The sequence below is a fragment of the Drosophila takahashii genome, chromosome X (assembly GCF_030179915.1).
Source record: "Drosophila takahashii strain IR98-3 E-12201 chromosome X, DtakHiC1v2, whole genome shotgun sequence".
Classification (NCBI taxonomy): domain Eukaryota; kingdom Metazoa; phylum Arthropoda; class Insecta; order Diptera; family Drosophilidae; genus Drosophila; species Drosophila takahashii.
In genome coordinates, this window is record NC_091683.1 from 12,829,141 (window position 1) to 12,851,590 (window position 22,450).

General features: G+C 42.2%; 3 protein-coding genes across 3 annotated transcripts; all 3 read right to left on the reverse strand.

The window, feature by feature from the left end:
- Positions 1-3,412: 3,412 nt before the first annotated feature.
- On the reverse strand, positions 3,413-4,513 carry LOC108055511 (uncharacterized). Its single transcript, XM_017138878.3, has 2 exons — positions 4,075-4,513; positions 3,413-3,868 (listed from the first exon to the last, which is right to left on the reverse strand). Exons 1-2 carry the CDS (start codon positions 4,332-4,334, stop codon positions 3,532-3,534), a joined length of 597 nt encoding a protein of 198 aa, XP_016994367.2. The 5' UTR covers positions 4,335-4,513; the 3' UTR covers positions 3,413-3,531.
- A 10,818-nt stretch (positions 4,514-15,331) lies between these two features.
- Positions 15,332-16,114, reverse strand: LOC138913877 (uncharacterized). The gene is made up of 2 exons (XM_070218985.1): positions 15,979-16,114; positions 15,332-15,920 (listed from the first exon to the last, which is right to left on the reverse strand). Exons 1-2 carry the CDS (start codon positions 16,066-16,068, stop codon positions 15,384-15,386), a joined length of 627 nt encoding a protein of 208 aa, XP_070075086.1. The 5' UTR covers positions 16,069-16,114; the 3' UTR covers positions 15,332-15,383.
- A 4,747-nt stretch (positions 16,115-20,861) lies between these two features.
- On the reverse strand, positions 20,862-21,852 carry PPYR1 (Protein phosphatase Y regulator 1). Its single transcript, XM_017138876.3, has one exon. It carries the CDS (start codon positions 21,765-21,767, stop codon positions 20,982-20,984), a length of 786 nt encoding a protein of 261 aa, XP_016994365.2. The 5' UTR covers positions 21,768-21,852; the 3' UTR covers positions 20,862-20,981.
- Between the last annotated feature and the right edge of the window lie 598 nt (positions 21,853-22,450).

Here is a 22,450-nt window from a genome sequence, read left to right on the forward strand (position 1 = left end):
ATTGGACAGGGGACATTGGACATGGGACACAGGACATGGGACACAGGACATGGCCACGCCGATTGCGATTGCGGGCCAGGGCTTAAATCAAATTTAAAGCTGTGCTGTGCTGCCAGTGTCCTGATAAATTATCCATGCATGCATATTATACACAGAGGGGGTCCCTCTCCCTCCCCCGATTCTGGGACTTTTACTGGTCCTGCACATGGCATAATGCATGCACACTTAAGGCCTCGAGAGTGCCAGCCAAATGGCATGACAGAGACGGATGCTCCGCCAGATAGCGCGAGCAACAGAGATGGCGCCAAAAACCCAGACCTCAGACCTATACTCCAGAACCCAGCCCTACGAGCCCCCAACATCCAAAACCAACCCGAGACCAACCCGACACATCTCATCTCAACTCAGAAAGCTTAGCAAAATACTTTCATAATAATCTTTATGGCACAACGAGGAAAATAGAAAAAAGCAGTGGGCAAAACTGTTACCGAAAAAAAAGGAGCCAAACGGAAAACACACGGCTAAACGAATTGCACAGGCCGAAAAATCTTAAGTGACTTGGGGTGCTTTTGAAAATCTTAAAGAATAAAATCTACACAGATCTTAAGATTAATTAGATTTATGCCTTTAGAAGGGGTTTGGGTATTAATTTGATTATGATTTCAATATTTCAATAATATTAACTAATATTATTTTATTTAAAAAAATATTTAAAAAAAAAATTAAAATAGTAATTGAATGACATTAAATTAAATTATTTAACTAGTATAATATTTAGATATAATTTTTTTCCCTGTGCCAGACTCTCGCAGAAGGGCAGCCAAATGGAAATTGCCAGTGGTGGGGTTTCCAAAGGGGTTCCTAAAAAAAACAAGGGGGCGGGGGTGAAGTGCGCTGTACACTGTGATTTGCCTGCATGTTTTTGTTGCTATGCGCACTCCATGTAGTTGGTTTTTTATGAAGCCAACGGCGAGCGACCAAATGTATGCTACACCTACACCCCAAATCCCAATCCCCTTCGCACTTTTTATGGGTGTGCGGCGAAAGGGGGCGGGGCTGGCCGCCGAGCTGCAGGATTTTCAGGTTTGACGTGTTTTTGTGAGATTAAGTTGCGATAATAAATCGCCTGCTTCCTGGGGAAGTAACAACTTACCCGGCAAATCCTACGAATAACTCAAATACGACAGTTTGAATTTCTTTTGCATTTTCCCCTGGCTTCCTGCTTAAACAAATAATCGGAAGATGTACCAAAAAAATATGGCATTTTTCTTTAGTTTCTGGGAAGCGTTTAGTGCCTAAACGTCTGTAATAAAAATGTTTTTTAAGCCTTTTCGCAAACTACTTAGCCAAATCCTCACATGGCAACTTTTTGATACATCATTTGTTGTTTAAAACAGCAGAATATGCAAATCATTAATATTTTCTTTCATTAGAAAATTCACCAACTTTTGGGGATTAGTTAGATCAGTTTTCTGTGATTTTTGCGGGAATAATAAAATGCATTTTGTATTGCTTCTTAGAATTTGTACTCCATTTTGCCTGAAACCCTTTAGCTTACAGAGAGAGAAATGCAGCTACTTCTTAAAAATATGAAATTCTGTGGATAAATTTGTGTTATTGGTTTTGTAAATATGTTTTTAAAGGAATTTACTTATGAATAATATTTTATTTTTATTATGTAAGGGTATCTATATTGATATACCATTATAATCTTCAGCTTTTGGTCAGTGTAGTTGAAGGCGAACTCCTTTTTTGGGGACTGGCGTTTTGTTTGTTTTGCCAAATGCTAAAAGCAAAGTTGGATTATGTAAGGGCAAATATGTACGAGGATATGGGCGTGTGTATGTGTGGGTGAAGATAATACAGGCGAATCTGGTGTCCGCCATATCGGGGTGCATGTGTTTGTGTGTGTGTTTTGGCCTGGCCCAAAAGTTAAATGTGCTGCTGAAGCCGTGGCAAGGTGAGTTTTATATGCTATAATTTTTCTCCACCTTGGTTTTTTTTTATTTTTCCATTTTTCTGCGCTCCAAGTGGGCGGGGCTGCTCTGCATGAGCTGGATTTAATAAATTCTAATGTTTGCTTACCTTGCCCGAAAGGCTTTCAACCTGAAACCGCACACAGAGACGAGCACATATGGCGGCAGATGGTTTTTGGAATACGGTGTGGTATAGTATGGTATGGCTATAAGGTCTGGGTGGCGGAGGGGGCTTAACAATGTAAGGAGCTAGCCAGCCAGCTGGAACCGGAGAGCCCGGCGCCATAGCAGATTTACTTTTATTGCAAATTGCAATTCTGCATTCTCGGCTGCCTCCTCTTCTCGTATTTTCCTCCTCTTCTGGCCACATGATATAGACATTTAAATGAATGAATAGACAGATACACAGAGGGTGCTGGAAAATGGGAAATGGAGGATGTAGGGGTGAAAACCCAGACCCTCGGGGCTAATGTGCAACTGGAGCCGGGTATTTGCAGCCAGGCATCTGCATTTCATAAGCGAACCACCTCTCATCTGTCCACCACAGTGACAGCCGGCTATGATGGACATAAAGCAGCCACTGACTTGGCACAAATTGAAAGCATAGAATTACACGTATGCAGTTTGCGGTAAATGTTGCATTTCCGAAATGCGAAACTGACTCTCTCTGGATTTTTGTGAAAAATTGAATTTTTTCTGTTTGTTTTTTTGCTGTAACTTGGCCAAAAATTGTCTTATACCAAAAATACATACTGTTTTGAACAGATAACTAGATTATCAATAAATCCAGAACACTTTCCGTGTCATTTTGGAAAAATAAAATTTTCACCAATTTTTAATTTTTTTATAAGGGGGTACCCCATGATTTTTTGCGAAAAATTAAAAATGAATAAATTGTCAAGGTTTAAATGCCAATCGTTAGGAAATTTAATAACGAGTTCAGAAAGGTATGACAATCCATATTTGGGTTAATATTTCCATTGTTAAGGTCAAAAAACGCTTTTTTTGTAAAGAGGTTTTTCTTGTTTTTCTTGTAATATTAGACTTGAATTTCCTTTGATGTATTATAGTATTTTAATTATTAATCTTTTTAATATTCACCAAAATGGTTATAAATATATTTTTCAAACAGTCTGAAATAATTTCCAATCACTAGGTACATATTTTGATACAATTTATTCTTAAGAAAAAAAATGTATACTTCTTCTTTCTTACTCATTAAACTAAAGTCTTTTCGGAATATTCTCTTTACATACTTTCCTTCGCTTTTAATTACTCGCTTTGGCAGCAGTGGGAAAACTGCAATTTTCCCAGAGCCCCGACTAATAGGTGCCATATCAATTTACCGAGCAACGAGCAGCCACTGTGGCCAAATTCACTGGAAATAGACAGCCCTTTCGGCTGCAGCTGCACCCGAGAAAAGCAGAGGGAATGGATTCAAGTCTATGCCTTTAATTAATAAAGCCATTTCTCTATTATGTTTGGGATGGATTCAGCTAGGATTTCAGACTTCGGATTCAGAACGGACAACAATTGGGGAAAGGAAGGAAGTGAGCTAGCGGAACCAGGTCCAGAACTTCCACCACCTGCGATTCGATCGCTGGTTGGGCGGCGGCACTTGGGGGCGTGGCATCGGCTGGGGCGGCACCACCGGCAGCATCGGCGGCTCCCGCTCGGCCAGGTTGTCCACGCGGTTCTGGGTGGCCCGCAGCACGCAGTTGCGGTACTGCTCCATGGCCCCGAAGCAGTTGCACGACCGCTGGCGATGCGTCTGCAGGCAGCTCTGCAGCCGGGCGGCCACGTCGGTGCAGGGCGGCTCCGCCACCTCCTTCAGGGAGCCCGCCACCTGCTGCAAGAGCCGGTCGAACTCCGCGTAGATGGCCTCCGTTGGCCTGGCAAAGAAATGGCAAAGAGGCATTAATCTATACAATTCATGACAAAAAAAATCTAAAAAAAAAACCTAAATTCGGTAATAATAAAATGAGAATATTTAAATAATTTTTTTTAGTACAAGGTAGGTAATTTTTCTAAACCAAGAAAAAATACCTCATTGAGTTTTTGGCATTTTTTCTTGCCAATTCTTAAGGGGTTTACTTACATTCGCTGGATATCAGACGTGATGTTTTTCGATCTGTGCCTCACCAGCTGAGGTGATGATTCCATGGATACGAGTTGTGGTTCTAGATGTTCCTGGTTTTGGTTATGGTTCTCCTGTTCAGGCTGTTTTGGCGGCTCTTGCGACTCCTCCGACTTTTCCGAACTCTCTGCCTGCTTAGCCGTGGCTTCATGATGTTCTGCCCCCTCGCCCTTGACCCCGCCCCCCTCGGCACGCGTTTCGCCGGCCAACTGAGCGCCCATTTGGAGTGTGTGCTCGGATTATCCCAGCTAGATTCGCCGCGTGTGTATTTTGGCTGCGACTGGGTTAAACCTGTGAACTGTGAACTGTGCTGTTGTGGTGTTTTTTTGTTGTTGTCAAACAGATAAAATTTTCATGGCTAGAGATTTCGAGTTGCTAAACTAACTGGGAAAGTGAAAATGTTCTCCGTTTGCTTTACCCGAAATTTGTGACTTAGCACTCCTGTGTATAAATAAATGGGTATTTTAATGAACCTTTATTTTATGTTGTAAATATGAAAAATAATCTTACAATTTTAGTTGTACTAAAAGATTATATATCTTTAAAATTAATATAACATAATAGTCTCTTAGTTTTGTTTTGTACTGTCATCTTTAATATATAAATTAAATATATTTACTTAATTTTCTATATTATTCGGTCTTGTAATTTATATTATTTTTAGGTAATATTATCTGTTCCATAAATTAGACTTCTTACCCGTGGCTCCCTGGGCCATTAAAGCACCAATGCCTTTTGATCCCGTCTCATCTCGGCAGCTGTCAATTTGAAAGCATTTTGACCTAGGGTCCTGCGAAGGACCTGTCGTTCAGGTGATGATCCACCGAATGCCGCCACCACCCAGCGCCACCCAACCCGGAATCCCCCGGAATTTTTGCTTAATTGCGCATTAGAGGGAAAAGTTTTCCTGTTTCCTGCGAATGGCCACACAGCGCAACACATTGCGAAAGTTCAGCCAGACAATTTGACGATGGTCCACGATGTCCGTCAAATGCAGGCTTTCTCTGGCTCTACAGCTTCTTCATCTCCATCTCCATCTCCGACTCATCCGGCTGCATCCATGTCCTTCCTCAACCTCATCCTCCCGAACTAATCAAGCCAAAGCCAAAGCAAAAGCAAACTGACTACCTGTACAGGTGGGGTCGCAAAAACTTCTCCGGCTGCGGGGCATAAAAAAGTCAGAAGAAGAAGTTTGTTGTGGCTGGCATTTCGTTATTGGAATTTTCATTGGCCACAAAAATACTTTTTCGATTAAACTTTAACGGCGCGTAAAATGCGAAGCCGGTGACGCCAAATGGCCGGAAAAATGCCGAGGCCGCCCTGCAGTTCCCAATGCCAAATCAGAAAATGATTAATTACAGAATGCTTTGTGGGGGGGAAAAAGGCAGAGTCCAGGATCCCTGGGACCCCAGGACCTCAGGATCTTGCTGCGCGGCCTGCCAAATGCCAATTAGCGGAAATATTTCACGTGGCCGACGTCGCCGACTAATGGAAATAAATTAGTTTCGCTTCCCCTTTTTGGCGGCCGAAGGGCCCACATCAAAAATGTTAAATACGCATTCTCCGGGGGACCAGGGGTTATGGGGGAATGCCATGTCCGAATGGAAATACCCACTATCCACCATCCACCGTATTCGGGGAAAATCAGCGCCGTGGGCAAAAACTGGGCATGACACCCAAAGCCGTTCGTTAACTGCTGCGGAATATCCAGCGGAACAGCGGCATTGTTTTCGGCCACCAGAACTTCCCACTTGGCTATTTTCGGGATATTTATGGGTATTCGCTAAATGCAGTGTATATACGTCTAAAAAAAATTTGATATCATACGATGATCGATGTGATGTTATGCGGGGCACTTCAATTTTACCAGCAGTGAATGGTAAAAACGTTATTCGTATAAATACCATAAATTTGCCATGAGCATACATATATTAAATTACACTTACGTTTATAGACAGAATTTAATAGTTCTTTCCAAAAAACTAAAAATTTAGAAATAAAATAAATTGAAATGAAATTAACTACATTTTGAAGATTTTATTTTAAAATATACATGTTTTTTTATTTTTGTAAATATAAAGATTATTGATAATATCACTAATTGATATATTTATTTTTTTAAAAAAGTCTCTCGCCCAAATAAAAATACCCAATTAATCTCCTGAACGATAAAAATCTGTGTGCTACTTAAAAATAATCCCTAGCACTTACAGATATTCATAATACCGTAGTTGGCAGCTTTTTTTTTGGTCTTGTCGTAATCCAAAGTTTGCAACACTGTTGCAGCCAGCTGAAAAGTTCATTTGGTGCCCCTGCCCCAGTGGCAGCATTCGGTTTTCAAAAGTCCAAAGTGCGTGTCCCCCCTGAAACCAAAGTCCCCGGGACCAAGGGACCAAAGGATTCCATACATATCAACCGGCTGGCATTATATTCCGGCGGGGGGCGGCGTTTAATTGCCACGCCCACCAAACATATTTAGTTCGGACCATGATCAGGCTGGAAGGCTGGAGGATACTCGAACACAGGGATTACAATCAACATGAAAATCAAGCGTCAAAAAGTTTTTACCACCACGTAATCCGCAGCAGTTTTTCATCTTCAGCGGCGGCAACGGCGGCATGCGAGTGGATGTGCCACGCCCACCACAGTCCACAGCCCCCTGGCCTTGGCAGTGTGCTGCAGATGTGCTGGAGGAGCAGAGAAAAAAAAAAGCAGCAGAGTCAGGAGGAGAAGCTATGGCCGGAGCATCAGCATTAGCCGAGCACGTTCAACTTTCCAGTGGCACGCGAAACCGCACAAAATGTCGCCTCCCCACTTGCGAACCTCTTACTTCATCACACTTACTCGCACTCGCGGGGGGTAAGCACCTCCTCCTCCCCAACGCCCCTTGGCAAACCCCCTTTTTCAGCCCAGTCATGCTCTGCGCATTTTTCGCACATTTTTGCCCCTTTCTTTTTCATTTGATACCTCAAGGGTTGCCGCGGGCATATGTGGCTAACAATCGCAATTTTTGGGATCATATGGTATTTTTATCCCTGATCTCGAGATCTGGAACGAGTTAAGTTCTGTATAACAGTTCAAGCAATAGCACTGTCGATAATATCAATGGTTTTACAAATTTAGTATTTCGATATCGATGATAACGACTTTTTTACAACCCTATTTAGCATTGCATTGAGTCCATATCGTTATCAAAGTTATTTTAGGGCCTCTAGAAATAACTGCTCCGGCAATTCTCATGCAGTTTGTCACCATTGCCATCTTGTGCTATCTCTTTGATAGTTCTGTGCACCAATATAGCATCTATTCCAAAATCAAATGAAGCCATTCTATGGTTTTATGGCAGATCGTAAAAAATAAAGAAATCGCAGTGCTGGGTATTTTATGTGTGGCAAACTCTTTTATGCTTCTCCTTACTGTTTTTTCCTCTTCATTTTTTTTTGTGGTGGCTGTTGGTCGATGTGCACTGGCTTCGCTCGCTATATTTTTCAGCATATAAATTTTCGTTCAAGTTGAAAAGTTTCACATACTCCTGTCACGTAACGCACAGTGGGGTCGTGGGGCGGTGGTCGGTGGTTTTTCGGTGGCTAGTGGGTGGTGGGTGGTTGGCTGGATCGCAAGGCTGTCAGCGGCGTGGGTCGCGTGCTGAGCTGAGGTCATGCCACGCCGGAGTCGGTATTCCGGAGTCCCGAGTCCCGAGTCCCGAGTCCGAGTCGCTAATTTATGGCCTGACATTAGAATGCAATCATATTCACTTAAAAAAGTGCATAACTTTTGGCTCCTGCCGTTTGCCCGACTTACGGTTGTCATCGCTGTTGTTCCTGCTGCACCGCCATTATCGCCCCTTTCCCCCTTAGCCTCCTTTTCCCTGCCCCTGCCCCTGCTTTTTGCCCCCGCTGCACTTCGGTGCAAATAACTTTTATTGCACTCGAGCTTAATTGCTGTACAAATTGCTGCTAATCGCGCGTGTGTTGCATGCGAGGCGAGGCAAAGGTTGAGGTTAGGTTTCCATTTCCGCTTCCGTTGCGCCAGTTGACGTGCGGCGTTGCCACCTGGTTGCACGTAACGTAATGCGTGACTGTACCAAAGCCATTTCTGCGATTAATGGCCTGCACTCCGAATTCATCGAGCTGATGTAAATGCATTCAAAATGTAATTAGTACTGAATTAAAGTGGCTTTGCTTGTTAAGCTGCTTGCAATGGAAATTAAGCAAGTCCAGGACTGCATTCGTAATTATACAAGTAAATCCATTTTCAATAAGCAAACAGTTTTTCACCCGCCTGTGGGACTCCACAAAATAACCATAAATCAAGCATAATTATTATTCTGACATACATTTAACTTTTACTCAGGTGATTAGAAATTTGCCTTTATATTTTCACTGTTGTAAGATAATTTTCTTACTTTACAATTGAACCATTTTCATTAAATTACCCAGCGTAAAGCCTTTTCAATATTGGCAAGTAAAAGAAAGCGTTGTGATTAATTATTATTTTAATGATTGATCGTTTTTTTAACATCAGCTATTGAATATTACGTAAAGAAATTGTGTGATTAATTCCCAGTGAGGTTGTGGTTTTATATTAATTAAACTTAAATTGCGATGATTGATCGCTGTATGGGGATATTAATTTAGCACGCTAATATTCCGTGGCATCATTAACTAAAACAACAGATTTGGGTTTTCCTTTCTTTTTTTTTTTTATCCCCAACCGAACAACTTAACCTGGCCAAAATAAACGGGAAAAGCCGCAAAAAGCGAAAAGAAAAGGGGGCGAGAATCAAATAAATAAATCTCATCATAAGCATGCATATGCAAATGAATAAAATCTAAACCGAAAAGTGTAAGCCGGCGGCAGCGGCGCCACTGACCCGTAACATGTGTCGCCCGTCCCAGCGGACACGCCCACTTCCCTCCCCTTCTGGGTGGGATGTGTGTGGGCGAAATGGGTGGTTTGTTCGGCTGCCGGGTTGTCCTGGTGTAACATAAGCCGCAAAAAGATTTTCGACAACCGGGGAGCCGGGCAAAATGTGAAAACCAAAGAATTATTGCCTTGTCGCCTGTCCCTGACCTGACCCTCTGCCGTCCTGCCGTTCTGCCGCTCCAGCTCCACATCTCCACATGACCGCTCCACATGGCCGGTTGCCGTAATCTTTGTGCCAACGCCAGCCGCCGACGTCGGCGTCAACGTATCCCCAGGCTGCCAGTTTACAATTTTGCAGCCGACACCGAGTGCCGACAGCTTGGATATTTTCCAGCTAGAAAATGATATTTATTTTAATGAATTATTTGAGAGTTTCCAACTAATTTTAAAGGGATTTAACTTAATTAAAAAATGGGAAAATGTAATCTTATAAGAAACAAATTAAATTAATTGTTTAATTTTACCTGGAATAAAGTTTTCATTACTGATAAAAGTGTAGAATTATTTTTTTTTTAGGTTTAGCATAGATTTTCGAATTTATAAAATATCTATTAAATTTACAAGTAATCTAATTAAAAAGTATCTAGTAAGACTGCTTTTCCTAGAAGTTTTCTGCCCCTTTTCTTCAGCTTTCTCCGCTCTTATCGCATTATTGTTTGCTGTTGATGATGTTGTTCCGCCTTGTATGTGAATGTGCGTGGGTGTTGGTGTGCTTTTGAGTGTGTGCCAGTGTGTGTGTGAGGTGTTTGGTTAAGCACATAATTAATACGAAATTTGATTGCCTTTGCCGCGTTGGGACCGGAAGTAGACGAAGAAGAGGCAGCAGCACCGGATGCGGGTGAGCTCCGTCTCTCTCGCTCCCCCTCTCCCGTTGCGTGTGTATGTGTGTGTGTGTGTGTGGTGGGGGTTTAAGTGAAAGTCAAATTAAAGTAAACTCGACTTGGCAACCAGCCACCCACCCAAAAAGCCACCCACCGCTGCGGTTTGCCGCTTAAACGCTTGTGGTTTAATTAATCGACTCATAGCTGCATATTCCCCTCTCTCTCTCTCTCTCTCTCTCTCTCTCTCTCTCTCTCTTTTCCGCACCGCCCCCTGCCACGCCCTTTTCGAGTGACTTCCTGTCACTGCGGTTTTACCAACCCCCCCAGTCCCAACCGCCAACCCCTTTTGTGTCTGACTGTTGACGCTTTTTAATAACTTGGCCAAGGCCTCCTCTCCATCCGCCGCCTGAAACGGGGCAGATAAAAAACTTGAACTTCCAGCAGAGCTCGCTGCTTATGGCCGAAAATAAATCAAGAACCAAACTACTTTGGCCCGGAATGATTAATTAACTGCATTTTGTGCTCGACCACGTCCGATGGCCCCGACCATTTGCCGCCACACCCTGCACCCTACGCCCCTGACCTCGACTACAGTGGAGCTTTGCTATCAGCAAAAAGATATCAAATTAAGTATTTTTTTCCCGAAATTCGGGTGATAAAATTATGGAATATTATTTGAATTATTATATTGCAAATTATAAGTAAACTTCTATATTTTACTGATTTATTACCATTCGTTTAAATTGTAGGTATTACATTTTTAGTTAGCATTATTGTTGACGTGGCCAAATGTAAGCTTCATTAACATTGCGTTTACATTAGTTTAACATTATTTTGATAATATTTTAACAGTCTTTTAATACATAACAAATATTCAAACATTCATAATTTCCTTGCCAAACTATTTTTAACCCTTAGTTAAGTAGTAGTTAAATCTACTTTGCAGGTCAAGGAAAAACTAAAAGTGAGGGCCACTCGGTGGAGGTTCCACTGTACCCCTTCGCACAACTACACACTCAGAGAGCTGCCAATGCTCTGTGGGCGCCACTTGAACGTCTGCGTTAAGATATTATTAATGTGCTTGTTAGCATTGGCTGCTGTAACTGCTCCGCTGTCCGAGTGGCATGAATTATGTGCGCTTTTTGCGCCCGTTGCCATCACAATTAACCGTAAGTGATGAGGCGGAGTCGAAGTCCTGCAGACTTCAGACCCCAGACATTCCCCTACCCACTTCTATTCCCTCCACTGACCGAAAGGATAATGCCATTAACAGTAATAATCTGGCATTGTTCTAGTGCCTGTCTTCGCTGACTTTGAAATGCGCCAGGGGCTTAGGCAAACAATTGATGGAAGACGTGAGATCTGTAATTCCATCCTATCCCCTCGGTAATTATCGGGGGTGTAATCTTTCGGTAGATTAAATGCATTCAAGGGGCTTTCCTGCCCCATCTGCACTGGGATAAAAGCAGAATTGCCTGAATGCCGGGGAAAACAAATTAAATCGAATTAAAACAATGCATATGTTATTTCTTGTTTTCATCTTGGTACTTTGGCAAAACAATGAGAATTACCAGGAGTTATTTTCTGATTTTCTCGGTTAATTTCATCATTTATTTCGCTAGGTATGGAAATTTAAATTTAAATACAAAATCATAAGGCGAACGTCTTGTACTCTTTTCCCTTTCACTTTTTCTTTCACTCCGATAATGCTTGTCGCTGCCATTTTTCCATAGATTAATCAGTCCGACAATTGAATTTTTTGGGCCAGGATGAAATGCCCGATAGTTGGCCATTGTTCCGAGAAATCCAATTAGTGCGGGCGGCCAAGGATGCCCGTAGATAACCGAGTGTGTGTGTGTGTGTAGCGACCTCCGCCCCCATTTACCACCCCCCCCCCTCCCGCGGTATAATAAGCAGCTTATGCTGCTCCTGCAGACTCGGGCTCCAAACTCCGGAGTCCGGACACAAGAAATGTGGGTAGAAAACTTGTTAACGCCAAAATCGAAGCTGGAAAAGCTGGAAAAACTGAGAAAGAGAGAGAGGGAGGCCACGAGCATTATACAGATTGAATTGAGACGTTGGGCGATGGAGATTTCCCCCAGGTATCGAGGAGCATACGGCAGACAAGAGAAGCTCTAGTTGGATATTGTAAATGGAGGAGATGGAGGATGGCGATGGCTCAGCCATTGTGTAAGCCAAAAATGGCAGCTCTCGATATGATAATGATACAATTTCGATGAAGCTTAACAGGGATTAGGAGCGAGGATACGAAGGCAGCCGATGAACGATGATGGCAACTAATTGGCCATGGGTTTGTTCGTTCATCTGGCTCGCATTTCCCAACTACCGTCTACCATCGACCATCGACCATCTCCCATCTCCCGTTTCCAGTTGCCAGTTTCCCACTAACCAAGTGGCAATCAACCATAATGCCAGTCCGTTGCAAGTGACAATTTATTAATAAACAGCAGAAACAAGAAGCAGGACCCGGGGATACGAAACGAACCGAAGGAAGGAGCGACTGTCAATTACCAGTCGGGGCTATAAATTGCATGTCAGTTGCTCACAGTTGCCCGGATCCCTTACCAATTGCTTACGGAATCGAAGGGAGTGCGCTGCGTTTAATGGGCCCGATAAATTCCACAGGCTGTCAGGGGGCCAAGGGGATTTGGGCTATGGAAAGGGATATGGGTGGGGTAGAACTCACCCGAATCTCGGCCCAGAGCGGATGTTCACCTATCGATTGACAGCCAGTTAATATAGAGCGGGGGATACTAAGGATCAATCTCAGGGCTTTACATTTTATTTGTTTTAAAAACAATGCATTTTCAAGTTATATAAATAAAAAAGATTCCCTTTAAAATATGTTTACTAAAATCAAATAGAAATAGATTTCACTAAACCAAAACCATAAAAATAAGCAAGGGAACGAGAGCCGCAAGGCAATTCCTGGAAGTACCCATTCAATTTGCGGAAATTGAGCTACGCTGAGCCCAGTGTGACCAGGCCACTCAGTGCAGCAGGCAGCAGCCAGCGTGGCCAGCGACGGGGACAAACACAATCAAAGCCCAAGCGCCAAATGCGAAATCAAATTAAGCAAAGTGCGCAAACATTGATAAGGCAGTGGCAGCCAAGGCAGATTGAGGACTTTGGCTGGATCCCGTGGCCTCTGCAGCCGCATTCCGATCCGAGTGCAGTCGGAAAACTCGCAGGACGAAGAAAAGTCAGGACAGGACCTTCCGCGGGGCGTGGAAAAAGGGCGGCGAAGAAGGGGGGCGGAGCCACAACCGCAACCGACAAAGGGAAAGTGGCGAGGCGAACGGGTTCTTTGGGTTGTCAACTGTAAAGTAGGGTAGATTACATTGCTTTGAATGATGCCACCAGCCAAGGAGCGAAGATTCCGGAAAATGCCAACCGGAATGAGAAGAAAAATGCGGACAGACTCGACCACTGCGATGCCCTTTAAGGGAGAGTCACTATGACTTTGGAATCACCATTCTGGACACTTCACCATTTGTAATCTCTTTTTAATATTATTCATTCACATCAAAAAGAATTTAAAAACAAGAAAGGAAGCTACCTTCGGCCAGCCGAAGCTTATATACCCTTGCAGATTCAGCGTTTCTATTTTTGAATTTTGTTTTTAAAGAGTCAAGAATTAAAACGCCTACTTCCTACAAAGTAACAATGAATTTTCTTATATTTGTTTGAATATTCCTATGGGAGCCTTAAGATATAGTGGTCCGATTCGGCTCGCTCCGACATATGTACTACCTGCAATAGAAAGAAGACTTTCGGGAAAGTTTCATCGCGATATCTTTAAAACTGAGAGACTAGTTCGCATAGAAACGGACAGACGGACAGACGGACCGACGGACAGACGGACAGACGGACAGACGGACATGGCTAGATCGACTCGTCTAGTGATGCTGATCAAGAATATATATACTTTATGTGGTCGGAAACGTCTCCTTCACTGCGTTGCAAACATCTGACTGAAATTATAATACCCTCTACAAGGGTATAATAATTTTTATTGGGCCTTACAAATTCAGATATACCCCAGGGAAATGCAGAAAGGTGCCGGTCGTGGCGCCAGCCCAAGGAAAAATCAACAGAAAAAGGAAACAGTCGAATAGGAAGGGTGAAAGGCAAAAGGAAAGGGCAGGGAAAGGGGAAAATCCAAGGGAAAGGCGTAGGAATGGCAAGACATCGTCGTTTCGCATAGACAAAAACCAAAGGACAACGCACAACTAGCTGCAACAAAAAAAGAATAGAGTGGATCTTGGCTTCCCACAATCGAATTCCAAAAATACTCTCTCCAGTTGGGTCAAAACAATACGTAGTTAATTTTAGGATTATGAAAAATATTATATTAGTATTCTATTTAAAAATTACGGTGGGAAAGTTGTATGAGTAGTTTCCATTTAATTTTTGAATTTATTTAGTTTAAGCATCTAGTTAATATTTATTTTATTTACATATTAATTTAGTTTGTGCTTACATTTTATTTTTTATTCATTTTAAAAGTAATATATTTAGGCTATCGAATTTGCAGAGCATTGAATAATCGACGAGGATTCGAGGACAGGATGCGTTTCGGTGACATTCTCCGGAGTCTGCTTCGGACCCGGACGACTAGCCCGGTCTTGCACTGGCCCAGTAACTCGAGTAATTGGTAGCACGTCCCCCCTTCAGCCCCTTAGCCCCTCAACCCCCATTCCACCCCCCACTTGGCACACCCCTGACAGCTCGTCGTCATTGCCATTGCTCATCTTCAGCGCTGTGTGGCCCGCAAATGTGTCTTTGTCAGTGCGTCAGTGGAGCGTGCCGCGTTGCAGTGCCAGGAGGTCACCAGCATGGGGAGGTCACCACCCCCACTTCCATCTCCACCCCCTTTGTGTCACCACATCTGTGTGGGTGGCACGCAAATGCTTTGGCATATCAAAAGTGAAACTTTGACATATAATTTCTCGCATGGATTTTCACTTTGACGACAATGGCACATGCCTTTTGTTGAGCCCGGCAAATGGAGGAGGAGACGCTTGGAGATCCGAGCTTCCGAGTTCCGGATCCGGCCTAAAAAGTGAGCGAATATGTCGTAAGATTTGGCTGGCAAACGCCTCGGGAGCGATACCATCATCGGCATCATCAATTCAGAGCTGCCTTCCCACTGTCGTTCGAATTGATGGGCAGCCAGCCAGGTGGCAAACTACGTTGCACAATGTGGAATGGATATGGATAAGTGTGCCAACATTGGGTTATTTTGGGATTAGCCCTGCAAGTGTTCTATTCTTGGCCAAATATGTTGCACTTTAGCTTTGTAGAAAAGGCTTACTTTGAGATTTTTCCCAGAGAAATGGCAGGACCCAAGCCTTCTGGACATCCCTTAAAAAAACTATAATATTTTTTCTATAACTCCTTTGGAAAAATTAATTTTTAAAGCTACATGAAGAAAATATCTAAAGATATTCATTTATGGTTTGGAATCTCCTCGTCTTCAATCTACATTTTGTTATTCTTTTAATTCTTCTTCGCATGACAATAGAAACTAATATCGAATTGCATAAAATAGGCCTCCTTATTCCCTGGTTTCTTTTTCTGTAGGTTATCCTCGGCTATTTGTGCTTGGCTCTCATATAAATAATACAACATATCGTCTTCATAAAGGTCCTCGTCTGCATTTGAAATCGCCACTTTTTCCGCAGTTTCCTCGGGAACTTTCCTTTCAGACAGGAATATCGTTTCCTTAACCTTTTTGGCTTTCTCATTTATTTTTCCAGTTTTTTCTTCAGACTTTTTGATTGTATCTTTCTCGGGCTCTTTCTTTTTCATCTCAACCTCGTCAGAAGACTCACCTTCATGGATATATGTGAGTTCCTCGTCGCTCCAGTCGTCATTCTGCTCCGATTCCAAATACCGCTGAAGGAAATCGGCGAAGTAGAGGAAAATGGGCTGAAAAAAGGGATCGATGGGTCCGTTGAACATCCTGATGACCAGCTGCACCAAGTGTCGGGCGCAGCACTTGGGAAAGAAGAATTTGCGATATCTCTGCCCGTTCTGAATGCGAATAAAGAGGTGGTTATGTGAATAGTGGATTTACTGAGGAGCTCTTAACCTTCTTGACATAAATGACGTGCGACACCGCCACTCTGTCCGAAGAACTGCCCAAGTTTTTGCAAATTTCCTTCTTCGGTTGATTATTCATTTTTTTAGTACATAGATTGAAAGTTTTACTAGAGGTGGATAAAGAGTTGACATATCATTGATTAGGTAAGTATCTAAAAACATATCGGTTGAGCCCAGCTTAAGTGTTGTAAAACCAATGGAATTCAAACGTTAGGAAATTTCCTTAATTTCTTTTGTCTTTCTCTTTAACTTTGCAATCCGATATGACAAATATATACGTATATATCTCTTGTCATGTGAGCTTCCATCTGCCATCTGAGTTGCACAATAACCAATTCTCTTTTTCTCCCCTACTTTCTCCTTTCTCCTCCTCCCCCTTTTGTTTTTTGGCTCTTGCCTTTGGTTTTTGTATGGAAATTTAGAAATTATGTTTTCTTGTCTTTTAATTAATAATCTCAAGGGTGTTTTGGCCTGTCCTGGCCATGGCTTATGGCTGAAGAAGATGGAGTTTTGTTGGATTTGCGAGGGTTTGAGTCTCTGAGTTTGAGCAGGGCAACGGGGCGTATGAGTAACATGCGAAAGCAATATATGTTCTTCCGCCCAGCAGGCAGCTGGTGTAACTCAAATTGTAGATGGTGTTGATGCCCCCCACTTTTCCACCCACTTTGCCGCTTTTCCGGAGTAACTTTTATGGCTTGTATGGCGTCAATGTGTGTGTTTTGAGTGTGTGTGTGGCTTGACAATGTGATTTACATTTAATTAAAATCGTATTTACTCGTTAGATAAACAAACACAGGGCACAGGCACCCTTCCTTCCGACATTCTGCCGCATCATTAGGCACTCGGAGCGACGCTCTCGAATGGCAAGTGGCAAGTGGCATTGGGAAATGGCGAAGGCGAACGGCAAGCGGGAAATGGGAAGTGGGAAATGGGAAATTCGGCTGGAAGCCATGTCTCAGGTGTTGGCCTGCCACTTGGATGTCAGCGTTGTGTTGACGTTGACAGGGCGACATGTCAAAAATAACTCGGAGCCATCGATCGCCAGAGTCGGGCGTCCAAAAATAAACCACTCTATCTTATGACCAAGAAGGAAATAAGAGAGGCCAAATAAGACAGCGATAAGGGAAAATCTAGGGGGCCAAGTGAGAGACGAAATATTGAAAAAAATAGCTAATGGAAAAATATTTATAACACTTATTAGGATTCATTTAATCGCAAAATATTATTTCGGAATATTTCTTATCGATAATATTGTTTTTTTTTCACAATTAATATAAGCTAACAATTATATTTTTTGGTTAAAATCTTACTTGTAAATAAACTTTATTTTATTATTTTGTTATAAATGTTTTCAATAAACATGGGTGTGGTTTTATTGATTAGGTAATGATCTTACTTTAAATAAACTCCAAACTCTGTTAATGCTAACATTACCCCCCAAAAGACAACTGAATTTAAATATTCACTAGTTCCAAATTCAATTTGAAAGCCCCCAAGCCATTCATTTATTTTTCAGCGCCTCACGATACTTATCGTGCTGTGTTGTTGGCCATTCCAGGCGAAGTCAACTTGTCAATCGATGCTGACATCGACATTAATTGCAGGAAGCCGTCGGTGAATTAGTGCCAACCCAAACCCAAACCCAAAGCTGAAGCCGAAGCCTTTAAAAGAAACCTCCAATCATGTTGCATTCAACGAACGGCACAAGTTGTCCTCTTTTTGCCGCCACTCCCCTCCGCTGCCCATTCTTTTCCGCCTCTTGTTTTGACTTGATGACCAAGTTAAACAAACACACGCCACACAAACATGACCCGGGTCCGGCAATCGGCATGGGATTCGGCCAGGGATTCGGATTGGGGAGTAAGAGTGGGAGTGGAAGTGGGAGTTCTGCTGCAGCCATGTCCAATTTGCATGGCCATTGTGAGCTGGCTCCGTGGCGGAGGAGGAGGATCCTCCGGAATCCCAATCCCCGGCCATGCCCTCCAACCTCCAGCCGCACCGCAAATGAACAGGAGTGGGTCGAAAGTGGGTCAAAAGTGGGCAAGTGGGACTGGAAGCGGGAGTCAGATTGGTATGAGGGCATGGGCAGCACATTTCCGGCATTTATCAATGGTAATTTCTCGTGTCAGCTTTGAAATAATTTCAGTTGACGGAAACGAGACTATTCAAGTGTGACCCAGTGCCCACAAAAATTATGCAATCATTACCATTTCTCTCTACATGCCTGCCATTGTGTAGCTTTTTCCCATTCAACTTTAATCAGAGGCTTCAATTCTGCTGAATAGTTTGTGGTCTCAGATCGCACATATTTTACACAATTTATAAGCATATTTTCTGGAATTTTGCTAGCTTTGCTTTTTAGTAAATTTGCTATTAAAAAAAGACTTTTTAACTGAAATTTTTTAAAAATGGGCATAAAACTAATTATTTTTTTGTGAAAATTTGGTTCTGGGTTTTTTTGTAAAAATTGAAATTTTTTCTTTTGGTTTTTTTGCTGTAACTTGGCCAAAAATGGTCCTACACCAAAAATACATACTGTTTTGAACAGATAACAAAATTATCAATAAATCCAGAACACTTTCCGTGTGATTTTGGAAAAATAAAATTTTCGCCAATTTTTAATTTTTTATAAGGGGGTACCCCATGATTTTTTTCGAAAAATTAAAAATAAATAAATTGTCAAGGTTTAAATGCCAATCGTTAGGAAATTTAATAACGAGTTCAGAAAGGTATGACAATCCATACTTTAAATCAGTATTTGCTTTGTTATAGCGAAAAAACTGCTTCGTTTTAGCGAAAAAACGGGTTTGGTTTTTTTTTTGGAAATTCGGGATTTCAGTTTTTGAAAAAAATTGGAATTTTTTCTTTTGGTTTTTTTGCTGTAACTTGGCCAAAAATGGTCCTACACTAAAAATTCATACTGTTTCGAACAGATAACAAAATTTGCTATAAATCCATAAAACTTTCCGTATGATTTTGGAAAAATAAAATTTTCGCCAATTTTTATTTTTTTTATAAGGGGGTACCCCATGATTTTTTGCAAAAAATTAAAAATAAATAAATTGTCAAGGTTTAAATGCCAATCGTTAGGAAATTTAATAACGAGTTCAGAAAGGTGTGACAATCCATACTTTGAATCAGTATTTGCTTTGTTTTAGCGAAAAAACGGGTTTTGTTTTTTTTGGAAATTCGCGATTTCAGTTTTTGACAAAAATTGGATTTTTTTCTTTTGTTTTTTTTTGCTGTAACTTGGCCAAAAATGGTCCTACACCAAAAATAAATACTGTTTTGAATAGATAACAAAATTATCAATAAATCCATAACACTTTCCGTGTAATTTTGGAAAAATAAAATTTTCGCCAATTTTTAATTTTTTTATAAGGGGGGTACCCCATGATTTTTTGCGAAAAATTAAAAATAAATAAAATGTCAAGGTTTAAATGCCAATCGTTGGGAAATTTAATAACGAGTTCAGAAAGGTGTGACAATCCATATTTGGATCAATACTTCCATTGTTACGGCCAAAATACTGATATTTTTTTGGAAAATAAGGAATAGAATTTTATATTTTGGGTGCAGTAGTTAGTTGGTGTCAGTAATCGATTGAAATAACATTTTTAGTTTTTATACATTTTTAAAAAAACCTTTTCTCATAAAAGTACTGAAGGGTACTTGAAGTGACTACCCCAAACTTAACTCCTTGTTGCCTAATCGATTTTCCTCTTGCTTCTGCTGTCTGCCTGACGTTCCTTCACTTGTCTCCGATTTTTCTGGAGGAAAAGTGGGAGGGTGGGCGTGAAAAGGGACGGCTTGTAAAACAATGACAAGGACAAATTCGTGCGATAGGCAAACAGTTCTGTTGGAAAGGGGCTTTTTCCGGAGGACGCAGGGGGGTCGAAGTGTCAATACAAATATAAATCAATGTTCTTCGAGCCTGCTGCCTGGTTGGAAAAGCGGCAAAAAGGTAACATGCCTAAGCAGTTGTTGCTTTCGCCTTGTTTTTGCCGGCAATCAATTTTAACAAGCACCCAGTTTCAGTTCCACCTCCACCTCCAGTCGCCCCGGTCGAAATGTATTCATCATGTTAACAAAAACTTCAGATCTGCTTCGCTTACTTCGACTCGGCATCTTCCTAATTGGTTGCCAGTTATGGAAACGTGGTGGTGTGGGGAAAAATCACGTTCGATTCGAGTCCAGGGGACTCTGGGAAAATCAAGTAAAAATACCAGCTCTGATTTTCATTAATAACAGCCGCGTGAAAAAATGGGTAACTAAAAAACTTTCTAGAATTTCATTTAATTTGCAGTTCCGCAGAGAGTTCTTCCATCTATCGCCGTCCCTTTCCCGCGCTCGACAACTAACGTGTGCTGTAATTAGTGCGAGCAGGACGGAGAAATAAAGTATGGGAAAAGGGGACATAGTGTAGGCCGCGCAAAAAGTTTGCAGACTTTTTTTCTTTCTATTTTTTGCACTCGAGCTCCACAGTTTCTTATAGTCCGCAGTTGCTGCTTTTGTTTTTGTTTCGCTAGAATTTGTTCAATTTAATGTAACATGGTGAAGAGAACACAAAAAGCTGAAACTAGGAGGGAAACAAGCGGAAACACAACATGGAAAACTGAAAACTTTGCGGTGACGTCGGAAAATTCCATTCGAAAGTGTGCGAACAACCTTAAAGAGACTTAAAGGTTTTCTCGGTTATTTCGTAGCCCCGAAAAAGAGTGCGGAAAATAGTAAGGCGATTAAAATGGCGGATGGTTGGAAAAACAGAACGAAAAACCATAAAAGGATCTCTAAAATAAATGCTACTTTCAGAAATTGCGTTAATTTTGACAAAACTATTATTTATTATCCTTCTAGAATTTTCAATGTTTCAATAAAACTCTTCTTTAGCCTTTATTTGGTATTTTTAATATAATACTCAAACACAATGAAGTGACTCAAACGAATGTCACTTAAAATACCAAAATTTGAATACAACTTGAATATGCTGACTTAGGAAAGGTTCGGGAACTGCCCCTCATCGCCGACCTTTGGGCAGAACTCCGAGTCATCGTCGCTGATCTTCAAAATGGGTCCTGGCTTGGTGTAGAAATTAAAACGAATGTCGACCAGGCGACTAGAACGTCGTTCCCCCGACCCCCCTGATCCTACAGAACCCTCTGATGCCTTATCATTCTCGGCTAGCTTCTCCTGATCCTTCTCGAGCCATTTCTTCTTCTGCATGGCACGCCACTCGTCCAGTGTGAATTGCTCGGGCTCCTCTGAAGAATCCTCCCCGCCTTCGAGCAACTTCGACTGGACATACGCATTCCTGGTTGGCTTGCTCCTCTTGGAGGAGGTGCGCCAATGGGCCAACTCGATCTCCTGCTCCGGCGATCCCCAGTTGTGGGCCCCGCCCCCCTTGCGTTTGTCCACCGCCTTCACGCCGGTGCAATTGGATCCCGACTGGCGATCGAAGAGCCGGCCACCACGATGGTTGCGTCCAGTTTGTGGTCCCGATCCCGATACCGTTCCTGGGCCCCCGGCAGCCGGCGGAGCCACCACCTTGATATCCTTGACCCTTTCCTTGCGCGAGGCCACCATCGAGGGAGCCTTGTTCCTCTCCAGCTTGGGCTGGAACAAGCGGGCCGCCTTCTGCGGCTTCGGCGGCATCCTCTTGAGCAGCGTCATCAGCGGCGGCTTCCTAGCCATCTTCATGACCCGGCGATCCTGCTGGCTCACACACGATACATCCATGCCGTCGTCACAGGGACAACGGAAGCCGCAGCACGAATTCATTTTCGATAGAAATTTGTTAGAATCTTATAAATGTACGAATTGGAGCTCTCCTGGCAATCGAGACTCGGAGTTAACTGAACAACAATCGGGGGGCAGGCAGAGAAGTTGTTAGCCAGGGTTGCTATTTCACAGTATTTTTACATCTTTTAGTAGTTCGAAATCTTTTAATTTAGCAAATAATATTGATTTGTAAAATGTAATATATTTTAGGCCACATTAAATGTACAATCAATACATTTTACCATTAAGAGTTGATTTATGGCATACAAAAATATTTTCCTACTGCCTAATTGTTGAATTATTTCATTCGAAATGATGTAAAATTCCAAAAATTACGTAAGAATACCGGAATATCTTTGTAATGGCTTTTATTTCGTTGTTTGAAGTCCGCACTGCATTTTCTGTGACTTTTCCCCCCTCCCCTCATTCCCTCATTTGATTTGCAAAGTTATGTAAGATTTCCATGGAGTCGCCTTGGCTGCGGAGCTTTTCACTTAAGCGTCCGGCTTCCATCATAATTTTCTGGTATTATTATTTATAACTTTATTTGTTTGCTTATTTGCTCTGGTCGGAGTGCTCCGCTTTATTTCATCCATTTCATTTTGTTTCCTGTGGGCTCCTTTGTGTCTCCGGAGTGGCCAGTGGTAGTTGGTAGTTTGTAGCTGGTTGGACCAGTAGTCTTG